Raw genomic sequence first — 15,814 nt, 5'->3', positions numbered from 1 at the left:
CAGCAGAGCACATGCACTTAACCAGTATGCTGGCCCCCCACACAAATTCTTGTACTCAAATGTTCATAGCAGCTTTACTCATAAAAGCCAAAAGCTGTAAACAACCTAAATTTCCATCAACTAGTTAAAGGATAAATAAATTGTGGTATATATTGAATATATTGAAAGACTACTCAGCAATGACAAGGAATCAGTGATAAACATTACTACATGGAAAAAATCTCAAAAGTGTTATGCTAAGTGAAAAAAGTTAGACACAAAAGACTACAATCTATACGATTCCATTTATAGGCAATCCTAGAAAAGGCAAATTATACGGAAAAAGCATATAAGTGATTGCCAGGAGCTAGTAGGTAGAGAGGGGATTAACTGAAGGGAGTACAGAGGAGTTTTTCAGCTGATGGAAATCTCCTATATCATGATTGAGGTGATATTACATGACTGTATACATTTGTCAAAATACATCAAATTTTGGATGAATTTTGTATGTAAATCATATCTCGATGATGCTGATTTTCTAAAATAATGATACGTCCCTATTCTTCCTTTAGTTCTAACAAAGGTTCTATCTTCTGCCAGGTCAGTCTCTTCTAGTACTTACTTAGAAGTTTCTGTGTTTAATTAAATGCTGAAAATTTTAGTTATGAATGATCATTTAGTCCCTTAATTCTTTTTTAACCATGGGAGTTGAAAAAAAATTTTCCTAAGATAATTTGACAAAATGTATAAGCCAATCCAACTTCCAGATGGACTAAGTTCTCCTGGAAGTGGCCCATACATTTCAGAGACATACAAAAACAAACTAATTATGTGCCAGATGTACACAGAGCAATGTAGATAGATCATAAAACATAACATTGTGTTTGAGAAAAAAAAGAAACAAAATAAGGTCTTATCATCATATCATTTATGTCAACTAAAAATACATGCACTTTATGGTTATGCACATATTTTACTGGGTCATATAAACAAGCCATCAAATACATTAGAACCCAGCAGGGAGGGAGTGAGACTAGGAAATGGGGATAAACGGTAATCAATGAAAAAGTTAATTCAACTCAATCAATCAAAAGAGGTCTTACATAGATTAAAGACAGCATGCTATGATTTGAGGATTATGATTAATGAATTCCCCCTTTGCACAAAATGTCCAAATAAAACAAAACTAAGATGTCCTTAAAACTAACAGAGTCTGAAAAAACATACTTGACAGGGCTTTAGATAAATAATGGAATTGGTTCACTTATCCAACCTACTAGTTGAAAATTTTTATTGGAGAAAACAATCATCGTTTTTACTAGTAGAATAACACAAATACAAAATGATTTAATATGAAAGCATTCTCAATCATATTCATTCAACGCTATCTCCTCAAATGTTAGAAATTAGGAAAAATAAAAAAGCAAAGCAGAATTGAGCTAAAGAAGATTTATGCAGTAAGGGAATATAACAAATCGCAAAGCCAAATGACGTATAACATTCCCGTCTAGAGGGTCATGTGAGGCATAAGTATATGGATATGTATATACAGTGGGTAAATATACATATCTATAGCACACTTGCTGATATGAGGAATACATCTATATTAAAATCATTAATTTAAACAAGAAAGAGAAATATGGTCCTGTTTGTTAACATGTCCAGGCTTCAAGGACAGAAATAAAATTTTCAATAGAACAGAGGAAGTATATAAGTACAGTTTTCTACTCAACATTATCCTTACTTTTCAAATAAATCTAGAAAATCAATCACTTCATCTAATGTAAGTGTAAATAAATATGAATAGGTTCTTAATTTAAAAACTATTTTGAAAAAGGAGAAAAGAAAGAAGCACAATAAATATTTGATAAACTGAACTGAAAAGAGAAGGGAAATGACAGGTCTTAGCTCTAGAAGGACCTTAGGGATTAACTCGCTTGAACTTTCATTTTATTGATATGGACTAGGAAAAAAAAAAAAAGTCCAAGAGGAAGAAAAAAGAATGTGAACTTCTGCTCCCATGTAAATGGTTCAAAGTTAGGTTAATTACCAGGGAATGAGTCTGTTAGGTTTGCCACTATTGCAGAACTGAGCCTTTGGAAGTCCCCATTCAGACCCCCGGACAGCCCCCTCTTCATCTAGCACTATGTCAGTTACCCGTGAGCCAAAAGCCAGCAATCCCAGACTGGCCCCCCCACCCCATTTTAATATTCTTTCATAGAATAAAGGGAAGGCAGACCTAGGCAGATATTAAGTATGTGAAGTTTAAATACCTCTCCTAAATAGAAACAATAGCCTACTGGCATAAGATTGATTCCCAGTTCCTAAGGATTCAAAAGCTCTTTGAGCAGAGTTTAATCAGAGAGTTTTATACGAGAGAACAAAATATCTGAGCAATGAAGTCTCAGATAACACTTAAGTTTAATGTGCATATTTTGAGACTGCTTCAATTGAGGACAGTTAGTAACAATCCTTTTTCAACTCCTGTAAATTGCTACACCTACCTTTATTTAAAGAACGATGGACATACTATCTCATCAAGCCCTTATGTTGGGTAGAGGTGGGGAATCCATTCGTTGTACAGGTAAGTAAAAGAAAAAAGATTACCTTCTGATTTTACCAACTCCACCTCTGCCTTGGACTCTTCTGGGACCATAATTTACTCCAAGATAATGTGTTTATTCCACAAGTGTTTACATTTGAGTAGCTTAGATCCCCTTTAAATCACACTTCAGACACATAAAACAAAGCTTAGAACAGTCTGGATAAACTAGTTAGAAACTGCTATTCTAAACCAAAAAAAACAAAAAAACATCAAAATATAAGCCACAAACTAAAACTTGTAAGGAAAGGAAATCCTAAATACAAAGCAAATGTCAGTCACTTTCAAATGATGTACTTGTTTGTTCTTTATCAATTCTGTCTCTCTACTCTTGCTTTTCTAGGAAGAGACATTACTTCCTGATCTTAAATGCCTCCTGGCTAGTAGTAAAGGATAAAAATGAGCCAGTAAAATCACAACTCCTGGTCACTTCATAGAATGAGAAGGTGTAACATAAACACAGGCTAGGACAAAATAAGGAAGCTTTCTTGTGATAAATATATCATAGGATATACTGAAACACAGTGTCAAATTTACATGAATTTTTAAGATAGTTCAGAAATTTTCACATTTGCTATTATCTCTTTAGGCTATATCTTCTGTATTCCCAAGAGATATTAATTTACTCTTTTTTGCCCTCAAGAGTATTTCACTGTAAAAGTCCAAAAGGTACTGCTATAAGGGAAAATAAAAAATCAACAATCCTGAACCTAGTATCATAACACATGGGTTCAAGTCCCAGATCTACCCTTTACATACTAACTGTGTGACCTTGGCCAGGTCACTTACCTCTCATTTTCTCAACTGAGATCATACCACTTGTGATTTTATATATCTCTTAAACTCTAAGTTCTTATTAAAATTCAAGGTATAAATAATATTTTATGTATAAGTGGTTTAATCTAATGCAAATGATATAGAATCCCTGGAAAAAATATAAACATATTTCAAAAAGCATGATTTCTCTTCCAAGTTAAATTTTCCTTCCTTCTATTGCATTAAAAGTGATATGAGACTAGTGGAGCAACACATAGCTTTCTGTCAAGTCATAGAATGGAAAAAGCTAAGACTGGGTTATTGGGAGTTAAAGTTATAAGAAGATAGGAAAGATGATCTAGACTATACTTAATCCCTTGAGAAGCAGCAAGAATGGTCCTAAGAATTAAAGGAGGATTAGATTTCTTCCTGATTGTTGTTGGCACGGCCAAGACCAAGACATAACAAGGTTGTCCTCCACAGCTGTGCTGTTTTAGCAACCAAAAGAATTTTCTAGTTCACTGTCCTGATCAAAATGTAAAAAAATGGAGCTGTCCACCAAAAAGTAGGAAATTTGCAAAGCAAATAAGTAGAGGACCGGGCTGCCAAATTCAAAGATCACCAGACACTATGCAAGAAAAGCAGGTATTTCAGGATAGTAAAGAGTAATTTGCTAATTTGGAATTGCAGTGGCACAAAATTCTACTTTATTTATACATTCTTTGACAAATTCAAACATGCGAGTAAAAAGTAGAATTAACTGTCAAAAAAGAAGAACATTTTCAAGTGTTCTCAGCTATGGTTTAGTGGTGTCCAGGGGTTTTCTCTTCCTTCCAATAGCAATACACATTGTTGGCCCCAGTAAAGTTGTTATTTGTACAAAAACCTTTGGGAGAGTCCATGAAACAGAGCTGGTCAAACTAACTCTTGAGATAAGCACCCTGCAAATGGTTATATACATATGATCTGCATTACAGTTAGTCTTGGACAAAATGATCTTTATCAGATTTTGTCTTAAGTTTTTCCAACCCGTGACATTTGAATATTTTTTTTGCTCCAAAAAAATTAATGTGCTAATAACAGTTTTTTGAAATAGAGGCAACTACAGTGATTATAGATGAACATTTATCCCCTGTTATCATAACACTAGTACAGTTTCAATAAAAAGGTTGGAAATAATATCTATTTAAATTAAATTAAGAAAAAGAAAAGAAGTTTACTTTTTCTGAGAAAGCAAATTGATTTTTTTTCTTTGAGTTCTTTATACTTTGGAATGAAGGGCTGCTATTAAAACTTTCAATAAACCTTTAAAATAAACTATGCTATAAAGCAATATTAAGTTTGGACTTTAATGAGGCATTTTTGCTATTTTATAGGCATTCTAAAATGATAACGCATCTCCTGGTCATAGACTCTTCTAACGCTGCTTTTATGGAAATGCATATCCTTTGTCAGACAGGATGGTATATGAAAGACGAACTAGATTCCTGCACTGTCATTGACACTAATAAGCTCTGTGATCTTAACCTCTCTTGATCTCAATTTTCTTCACTATAAAACTAAAGCACTTGAGGAGATCGTGTTTCTAATTTTTACTTGTTCAGCTTCTAGATAACACTTGGTGTGCAATTGATTTCATGAATTCCCTCAAGAATCTGTAGCCCATTAGTGGCAACCTCTGAACAATAGATTCTTTAAGAATCTTACCAAGATTCTATTATTCTAGACTTGGGGCAAAGAAGGAGAATGGGAAGGAAAGACACACAAACGCTACTTACTTTTCAAAGAAATGTCTAATAATCAGCAAGCCAAAAGCATATGGAATTGTCATATATAAATGAGAGGGTTTTGCAAAGACGAGTCCATCGTGATCTTCAAGATCTGACCATTTTATTGTTGGAGGAAGCCAGAATCTTTCCAACCAAAACCATTCTTTAAATGTCTGAAACATTCTAGAGAGATGGAAAAAGAATACATTAGGCCTGTAAAACAAATACTAAAATTGAGATAACACTGAACACCTTTACTCAAAATACCTAAACCAGAGAGTTCTGAAAAGAAGGCAAGGACAGAACACTATTATTTAATGGGTTTCATGACTCTTCATTGCATTAAACAAGAATTACTCTGCCAATACTCTCAGAACAATTTTGGCTGTGGCATGGCAAACTGAAGTTTCACACACCACTGTTCACACTTTCACAGTTCACATATTAATATTATGGGTATGTCTTTTCCTCTTGTATGATTCTGTGATATAAAAAATAATGTAACAATAATCTCTACAACTTCAACATGCCAAAGGTCAACCTCATGAAAGCTCCAAGTATGTATAAATCTTCACTAGTATTCTAAGAACTTCTCTAGGAGATAAAGAACAAGCACATTTAACTTCATATTATAATAAGGAGTTCAAATTAGTCCATGTCAATAAATATTTGAGATTCTATTGTTTGTCAAGCACTGTGCTAGGCATTGAGGATACAAAGATTAAAAAGACAGCATTCTTGCCTTGAGGACCTTATAGTCTTGTGAGCAAGGCAGGCCTGAATAGACAACTTTGACACACTATTTTTTAGGTACAGTAAAAAAGTATATACAGGGTGCTGTGAGAACAAGATGATGGGAACTGAGCCCACCCAGGAAGTGTCAGGGAAAGATAAATGGAACAGGTGATCCTTGATATGTCTTGAATAATAAGAGGAAATAAACCAGAGAAAGTCAGGAAAATGAGGAGGAGGGAACAGACATTTTAAGGAGAGAAAGGACTATGATTCAGTAACCAGAAAAGTAGAAGAGCACAGAATCAGATGTTCTAATCTCATTGTTTAGGCTGTGACCATTTTAATCTTGACATTTTGACCTTGTGGACATTTTGATTTCATCTTTTAACAGTCAATCAGAGAAAGGAGTCAAAATGTCCTCAGATTTACAAGGTGTTCAAAATAACTTATCAAAACCACTTGATTTGTAAACGACATGGTGCCTGTGGAACACTATCAGCAGTTTGGTATTACTACAGCATAGGAATCCAAGGTGTGGGATGGTGGGTTACACATGGGTGCCCAGACAGTATCCGTTTATTGTCCTGGCATAATTATTATAACGATTATTATAATATTATGCCTCCTTTCTTTCAGAAGTGTTCCTGTTTGGGCAATAAATAAAGTGATATAGTCACTCTCATCAAAAGGCTGGTGAGACAGGTAGGACTTGGTCATAGAAGGTCTGCAATCCATGCTAAGGAGCTTGGACTTTAGCTAATGGAGCCCACTGAAGAGTATTATGCAGAGGAATAACATGGTCAGATATTTTAGAAAGGTCACTTTGGCAGCCAGGTCCCCTGTGAACCCATTATTGTCTGTGTGCCGATTAGAGGATGATGTCCCCTCTGGGCAGACATAGCCTTTCTACCCAGTGGAAAGAGGGCTGGATTTCAACCCCTACAAGCCTCCTTGCCAGGCACATATATAGCCGCTCTATTGGCAGTGGTATGGAGCATATTTCAGGAGACAGAAAGACTGGAGAGCAATTAGGAGCTTAAAGTAAGAGATGCAGTGAGAAGTAGGAAGGTTTGCACTAGAACAGTGGGATCAGGGAACTGAATATGCTGATAACAATGTCCTTCACGAGATTAGTCATGAGATCAAAACTGGGGAGAGAGAAAAAAGGAAGGCCAAGAGAGAACTGACACTGGGCGAAAAAACCCCAGGAAACTCAAGGGAGCCAAGGTCAAAGAACAAGTGTGATGGGAGTGAGACTAAGGACCCGAGAGAACAGGAAGACTCAGTCAGAGGTGAGGATTAGAGTGGAGTACTCATGCTACAGATTTCCAACTTCAGACAAGGAAGAATTCAGAGTGTGGACACCAGTATCCTTCAGAAAGATCCCCACCAAAACCAATAACTGAATCTTGGTGAGATAATTCCTTACATCGTTTCATCTCCCATCTGCTGCTCAGAGACACACTCATCCAAAGTAGCACTAACTCGGGCCTGTGTGGAGAAGGCAAAAGGTTGCCTTCTTGTTCATGTATTAATCATTTTACTATAATTTCTACCCTGGGGGAGGGTAAGTCCTGTTAATACAGTTGCAAAGTTGTGCAAATATGGTGGAGCAAAGACAATGAAGAAAGATTTAGTGAATAGTTCCCGTCTATCAGGCTTTGGGGCTACAGAAGGGAAAGGGATGACCCCAGACTTCAGGGAGCTTACAAGTGAATCAGGACTGATGTGGGTCTGGATGCCAGAGGAGGCAGTGAGAACTGAAGAGTTGTTAGGAAGGAAGAATTAACAGGCTCTGGTAAGGGAACCAAGGATTCAAGCTTGGTTGCCTGGGCCATCTGACATAACTGACCAAAAGAGGAAACTGAGAGAGGAAATCTGCTTTGCAGTGAACAGTTATGGCTCAGAACAAGAGCAGGCACAAGTCTGAGTCAAACTCCAGCTAAAATTCAAACTTCCTACAGATCGTAGAAACCAACCTAGGTCCTGGGAGTCTCTGTCATGGACAAACCTTGTACCAGGCCTTGTCCCTCACTGCATCAGAACGAGACATGCCTACAAGGGCAAACATATTTTTTCCTAGAAGTTTGCCTCAGCATGTTCATTACTTTATTGGCTCAATAATAAAAGGACAAATAACCCAATTTAAAAACGGGCAAATGATCTGAATCTATATCTCACCAAAGAAGATATACAAATGGCCAATAAGTGTCTGTGAAAAAATGCTCAACATCATTAGCATGAGGGAAATGCAAATCAAAACCACACCAGAGATACCCTTCACACCCACTAGGATGGCTATAATCAAAAGGTAACAAGTGTTGGCAGGATGTGGAGAAAATGGAACCCTCATACACTGCTGGTGGGAAAGTAAAATGGTACAGCTGCTGTAGAAAAGTCTGGCAGTTCCTTGAAACGTTAAACACAGGGTTACCATATGACCCAGCAATTCTACTCCCAGGTATATACTCGAGAATTGAAAGGATTCATGCTACAACATGGATGGCTCTTGAAAACATGCTAAGTAAAAGAAGTCAGACACAAAAGGCCACAGATTGTATGATTCCATTTATGCAAAACATCCAGAATAGGCAAATCTACGGAGACAGAAGTTAGGTTAGTAGTTCCTCAGGGTTTACAAGGTGGGTGTTGAGGGAAACAGGTAGCGACTGCTAATGGGTATAGAGTTTCTTTTTGGGGTGATGAAAATGTTCAAAAATTGAATGTGGTGTGGTTGCATAACTCTGTGAATTTACTAAAAAACATTGAATTGCACACTTTAAATGGGTGAAATGTATGGTATGTGAATTATATCTCAAAAAAAAAAGAGTTACAAAACCTCCTTCTCAGCTTCATCCCCTTTTAACCTTTATACCTTTTAATCCATGACTCATCCTGAAATTCATGCTAAAGCTCCCTATTATTTCATTTACGGGGCTTAAGTTTTACCTCCCAAATTCACCTAAGTCAAGCTTGTGCCCACGAACCCAGAAAAATAAATAAATGAAGGAAAGAATATATCCAGATTCAGACTTCAGCATGATTTCAAAGTTCATGACTTTCTGGAGAAAAAAGAATAGCATGCTTTAAAATGCAAAAACAGACTAACTCCCCTGAAGTGGAAGTGGCTCTCCCAGATGACAGCCCTTGAGCATTAGGGTGTTCAGTAGACATCCACAAGCCCACATTTTAGCTCTGGGCAGTGGGCTTGACAATCCAGGCTATCCCTCCAGCCAGCCTCTCTACCATCCCTTTATTTTCTCTCAAGATGAGAGTAGAGGCTAAGCAGAGAGAGAAACGAGGTTAAGAAAACTGGGACGGGCCCTCTCCTCTAATCCTCTCTGCCACTTCAGTCTATTAGCAAGAAATAGGTCACACTCCCTTAGCTTCCCAATAGCTGCTCCTAAGGCCACAAGCCTGTGCCAGGACCTCTGGCATCCTTCATAGTCACCTTTCCCTGACCCTAGTGTACTGGATGTGCCATTTTGGAGATAGCCCAGCATTCCAGCCCTCAGAGTAGCAGGAGAAATCACCACTGTGTGTGCAGTTGGTCAATGCCTTTCCCACTGTGAAAGTCAAGGTGGACAATTTTCCATCTGCTGGTGGTCAGCCTGGGGCGGCCCAGGCTTCGCCAAGTGGATGCTCTTCTCAGGACTTTGAGTCTGGAGCAGACAGTGATATCCAGCAGCAGCAGATGGCCTCCTGCCTAGGTGGTGGCTGCTGCTGCTGCTGAAAAAATAGTTGTCATCGTCTCTCAGCTCTCAGACGGTCTTCCTGAAACCTTGGTTTCTTGGTTTCTATGGTGATCCAGGTCTAGTCCACCACCCTTCCTCTGGTGCTGTAAGTCACTTCCAATACAGTCTTTTGTTTAAGATAGTAAGAAAGTGGTGGATTCTGTTTCCTACTACAAAGAATGCTGAGTGATACACCTAGCATTTTCCCCACCCTCCTTTAGGAGAAACTGACAGCTCCAACTCAGTTGTCTGAACCTTAAATTTAGCACAAGTGCCTGTTCTTAGGATTTTCTTCTAAAGTTTAAATGGAGAAGCAGGAATTTCCTTGAATGACTAAGGAAGGGCAGACAGCATTTGTCAGTTTCTCCCTCTGTTTAGCCTCTGATCACATCTTGCCAACAACAGGCACTCATTTGTCTCTTTTCCTTCTTCTCTCCCATTTTTTTCTCCTGCTCTGCTTAAATTTCAAGTCTGACAGTGACACTCACAGTCACTGCTTAAGGCTTTTGTCATTGTTGTTGTACAATGTAAAAGAGGCTGCTGGCCTCCGTGACACAGCCTTAAAAAGATGCTGGGTAGATGTCAAAACATTACCTACACAGTGAGTGGAACAATACCTTTATGCTGTGTTAATGGTCTACGTATTGGAATATTTAAACAATACCCAGATGGAAAGAGAAATAGAAAATATTGAGATGGAGAGATACTTGCATTTTTAAAACCTCACAAATTATTACCCTAAAAACAAAACCTGAGCATTTGCAACAACGAATCTGTCATTCAGGGACCTGCCTGTGACTCAGTCACTTTTTGGACAGGCAGAGAAGCCCACTGACTTCCACATTAAACTCACAACCTATGTCTCATCTCTATTCATTTGGCTCAACTTTAGGCCTTTCTGGCAACTGAAAAATTGTCAACTGTTGACAGCTCTCCAGTCTCTGCTTGGTTCTCTCTCGGAAGCAAATGCATTTATTCACTCTTTGGCCATTCCCAGTCCCTCTTTTTCTTATCAACTAGTCAAAGTCCCTTTTTCTCATCTCTTGTAGATTCTCTAAGTACTGAAATTCCTATTTATATAAAAATATCTGAAGAAACAACAATTTTTTTTAATATAAAAGAAATCTGAAGCTATTTTTTAAAATAAGAAATATTGGGCCGGCCCGGTGGCTTAGCGGTTAAGTGCGCGTGCTCCACTGCTGGTGGCCTGGGTTCGGATCCCGGGCGCACACCAATGCACCGCTTGTCTGGCCATGCGGAGGCTGCGTCCCACGTACAGTGACTGGAAGGATGTGCAGCTATGGCATATAACTATCTACTGGGGCTTTGGGGGAAAAAATAAATAAAATTATAAAAAAATAAAATAAATAAATATATATATTTATATATATATAAATATATATATATTTAAAATTTATATACAAAAATATATAAAAATATAAAATAAGAAATATTTGCACGAAAAATACCTGCAGTTATTCCTTTTTGATTTGGCGAAGCATCAGTAATGGAGGTGGCATCATAGCCCAGCTGTGTTTTCCCACCTGCTAATACTGAAATTTTTAAACTCTATTTTCAACTCCACCTGCCAGTAGTTTGCAGGAAGACAATCTAACTAACGTAGGTTTTTATGACTCATTATTTTCTGATCTCATGTATACAGAACCCAGCAGGGTGAAGGAAGCCTGTTGAGCCATGTTCTCAGATGAACACCATTAAATTCAACCTTAGGAGTAAAGAAATAAAACCATCTGGGCCACAAGTTTATCACTATTTGAAACGACACTTTTGTAAAGTATTAAAAAATGTGGCACTTGAACTATTGCTGAGGTAAAAACTCCAAGTCAGGCTGAGGCTTTCGACAGCTTTTGGTAATTATCCATCCAATTCCTGCTGTATATACCACATCAGCTTAGAAGATCACTCTACAGAACATATCTCTGGGATAGAGGAGAGTGACAAGAAAATATCTCTACAGAATAGAAAATGTTCACAACCTCTGAGTATTGTTATGGTTGGAGGATGTGAGAGCTGGTGAGAGCCCTGGAGACTGGGTGACCAGCTAGATTACAGTGGGACCAGGGTTCTCTGGTGAAGAGAAAGTCAGCTGCAGAAGAGCAAGGACCTTGCCCGGCCTGTTCACTATTGTACACCCAAAGCTCGCCACATTGGGCCGGCTCCGTGGCTTAGCGGTTAAGTGCGCGTGCTCTGATGCTGGCGGCCCGGGTTCGGATCCCGGGCGCGCCCCGAGGCACCACATCTCTGTCCAACCCGGGGCCGGGTCCCGCGTACAGCAACTAGAAGGATGTGAACCTACGACATACAACTATCTACTGGGGCTTTGGGGGGAAAAAATGAATAAATAAAATCTTTAAAAAAAAAAAAAAAAAAAAAAAAAAAAAAAGCTCGCCACATAGCAGACACAAAATAAGTATTTGTTGAATGAACGGATGGAAGGTTTATTGAGGCTGGAATGGATTTGTGAACCATCAAGGAGGGTTGCTATGGCCAAAAATGATATCTAATTTAATTATCTACAAACAACTTCATTTTTATTAGTTGCAAAACAATTTTTAAAATTTAAATGCAGGGGGTTAGGTAAATATGTTTATCTACATTTAGTCTGTTTGTGTTTTCTTTGGAACTAACTCTATGAACTCTGCCAAAAAACTGGTTATGCCTTTAAGATAAAACACAAAGGAAAACATTAGCAGCTACTTGATTCCTGTGAACACCGTAAGGACTGAGCCAACTGTAAATTTCAATTCTAAAAGCATTTTAAATTATGCCATTTCAAATGGATGAGACAATGTAAATGATAGAGCAACTTAACTCTGAAGGGTATTTATTATGATTAAGTTAATGCATAAAAAGCCTATAAATGCCTGGGCTTATAGCTGTAAGAAAACTGAAGAGAAAAAGAAAAAAAACCCCTACACTTTACGTAAAGAAGTAATTAACTTACAACAAGATAAAAACAATTTTAAGTAATTCTCTCATACTAAAATTTAGAATTATATCAATTTAAAGCCTCGAAGAAATTCAGAACAGACTTAGAGACTAAAAAAAGAAAAATTCAGAGTATTTGTAGCAAAAACATGGGATTGCCTCAAAGATGTCATTGATGGGTATCAGGATGTCCTAAGTATCCATTCATTCTGCATTTTAGTTACAGGTCCCCTTACCCCCACCTTCAAGTTTTACCTGGGCACGGGGCCGCCCTGCCATGTGAGACCACATTTCCCAACCTCCCTTGTGGCTAGATGTGGCTATGTGTGACTATGTCTGGGTCAATGACACAGGAGTGCAATTGATTTGGGTAATCTCCCTAAAGACCAAGCTGCATGTCCTGATTTCTCTCTGTCTTCCTTCCTGACAGCTGGAAATGGGGATGACAGAACAGGAGCAATCTTTGAAGCCAGTTAGCACATTAGCCCTGGTCCACTCAAATCCGGACTGTTTCATGCAAGAGAAATAAACTTCTATCTTACGTTAAGTCATTGAATTTTGCAATCTTTTTGTTATAACAGCTTAGACTATAACTCTAATTAATACAGAGAGAAGAATAATAAGGAAAAGGTAAATAAGAACTATACTTTATATTGCTTCCAAGTAGATTATAAAATCTAGAGACATCTGCTCATCAAAAAATACCATTCAGAGAATAAAAAGGCAAGCTCCAGACTGGGAGAAAATATTTGCAATACAAAGGACTTGTATCTAGAATACATAAGGAACTCCTGCAACTGAATTAAAAAAAGTTAATGGACTTCTTCCATAAGTCCACTGGGGGCCTGGGTTTCCATTAATATTCTGCCTAGTGAGGGGCATCCTAAGTATTTGCTCCGCCTACCAGGCTTCTTGTAGGGAGCTTGTGCCAGTTATTAATTTATTGCCTCTCAGCTCCAAATTGACCCTTTCTGCCTGCTCTGTGAAATGGATCTGGTCCTTTTACCTGTCTCCCTTTGCCAGCTGGCCCTGAAGCTTTGTCAGTAGAGGGTGATGGAGAGACATTGCAAGAGGAAAGAGTTTTGCTTCCTGGCTCTGGTGTGCTCCCAGGGAAGGCTCCAGCAGCCCCCAGCAGCCAGCAGATTCTACTGGCACCTCCCTTAGGAGTTTTGTGGCAGAGTCTGCAGTGAGACACTTCCCAATGAACAGCTGTCCCCAGCACCCTAGAGGGCAGATTTCCAGCAAGTTGCAGACTGCTGGTTTCCAGCCAGTTCTGCTGGTACTGTAGTGACTCCTCTGTGCCCTCTCCATCAGGGTCTGCACATCAGCCCTGGGGGGGCCTCTTCCTTGCTGCTCTATCTCAGCCCCAGGAGTTGTGACTACTCCTATAGCTGTGATTCCTACACTCTTTAGAGTTATTCCTACTAGCCAATCCTTCATTACTACAATCCTGATTGGACCCAGACTGGCTTAATGGAAAAGTCCAACCATCTTTATGTGCTTACTCTAACACTAATTAACAAAAGCTATTCTGAGCAAGTCAGAAAGGCCTCTGAAATTCAAATCAGAAGGGAGAGGCTTCTCATTTTTATACTGTATACTTTCAGTACTGTATGTAGAGTTTATAGATTAAACGATGACTTGATATTTCAAGAAGTGTGCTTCTGCCCTTTTGCTCCCACTGATTCTAAAGGTTAGGTTAATGTTCCGATGATCCAGCTATCACTTTCTACTAGGGCAATGCTTTTTCATTGTTAGTAAACATAATTGGGATATTTTTCCAGCAAAACTTATAAACCCCTAAAATGCCAACTAGGCACTTGGCATCTGTATGGGGTCAAGTTCTCTTTCAAGCCGGGGCTATACCCTAGTGCTATTCTCTTCAAGCCGTGTTTCTCTTGGCTCTGTAATAAACTTCACAATAGGCCTTGATCTAGGTTCCTAACTTAAATAGCCCCTTCCTAACTTAAATATTGAGCCAGTGAAGTTTAATTCCTAGAAAAGCACAAGGCGGAGTTACTGTTTGCTGTTGTGTGCAGACGAAGCCCCACTTAGGGATGGCTCTGCCAAAGACCTATTGTTCAAAGTGACTCCAGCCCTCCAGCCGTGTTTGGAGGCAGCTCCCCATCACCCTCTCCCTCTGCATACTCTCCTGTCACTGAGAAGCCTGTAGCACGGCCCTGGGCCATTGGCATCTGGTCTGTTCTTCCAGGCTCACTTGTGCCACCTTTCTCCTCACTTTGTGATCCCACAAGCCGGGTTTGCTTTCTGACCCTTGAAAGCAAAAGAGTCAGTTCTTTGCAGGCTTGCGGCATGTTCATAGACTGTTCCTTCTGTCTAGAATGCTCTTTTCACCATCTCCATCCCACTCTCTCCTTCTTATCTTACAAGGCTCAATTTAAGTGTCTCTAACATCTTTATCAAGGCTGTCCACGACCCCTACTCCCCCATTGCTCTCACAGCTAAATAAAGTACTCCTGTTAGATGCTGCCATCTCTCCCTGTTCTTTTTCTTCATAACAGGTATCAAATTTGTAATTATATATTTGTACGTTGATTTGATTAAAGTCTGGCTCCCTCTTCCAACTTCAGGATTCACAGGGCAGGGACTACACCTGTTTTGCTCACAGTAGCGTTTGTAAGTTTGCATACAGTAGGTGTACAAACAGTAAGTGCTCAGTAGGTATTAGGGGAGGCAGTATAACACAGTGGTCAAGCACATGGACTTTGGAGCCGGACAGCCTGGGTCTAAAGCTTGGTTCTGACACTTAACTAGCTATGTGCCCTTAGACAACTAACTTCACGTCAGTTTCCCTACCTACGAAACAGAGATGATAATTGTAGCTCCCTGATGGGGTTGTTAAAACGGTAAAACGAGTAAATACTTGTAAATCGCTTTATTACATGCCTGTTAAATGATACTGGAGTCAAGCTATTAAATATCATGTTTCCCTTCTTTTTTTTTTTTTAATTGCCAGCTTTTTGTGTGTGTGTGAGGAAGATCAGCCCTGAGCTAACATCCATGCCAATCCTCCTCTTTTTTTGCTGAGGAAGACCAGCCCTGAGCTAACATCTATTGCCAATCCTCCTCCTTTTTTTAACCCTTTTTCTCCCCAAAGCCCCAGTAGATAGTTGTATGTCATAGTTGCACATCCTTCTAGTTGCTGTATGTGGGACGCCACCTCAGCATGGCCGGACAAGCGGTGCGGCAGTGCATGCCTGGGATCCAAACCCAGGCCGCCAGTAGCGGAGCATGTGTACTTAACCGCCGGCCCCCAAATTTCCCTTCTA

At 39.1% G+C, this 15,814-nt stretch overlaps 1 protein-coding gene across 1 annotated transcript in view; it reads right to left on the bottom strand.

The window, feature by feature from the left end:
• Positions 1 to 15,814, bottom strand: part of CERS3 (ceramide synthase 3) — a 101,834-nt gene that overhangs the window by 70,597 nt on the left and 15,423 nt on the right. Inside the window, exon 2 of the mRNA XM_087428856.1 lies at positions 5,116 to 5,289. Coding sequence (XP_087284982.1) covers positions 5,116 to 5,288 — 173 coding nt within the window. The 5' untranslated portion in view covers position 5,289. The remainder of the gene's footprint in view (positions 1 to 5,115; positions 5,290 to 15,814) is intronic.

Source organism: Ceratotherium simum, chromosome 3 (assembly GCF_057802395.1).
Source record: "Ceratotherium simum simum isolate JZ-2026a chromosome 3, ASM5780239v1, whole genome shotgun sequence".
NCBI lineage: Eukaryota > Metazoa > Chordata > Mammalia > Perissodactyla > Rhinocerotidae > Ceratotherium > Ceratotherium simum.
Note: the sequence above shows the minus strand (reverse complement) of the source record. Positions and strands in the feature narration are given on the sequence as shown.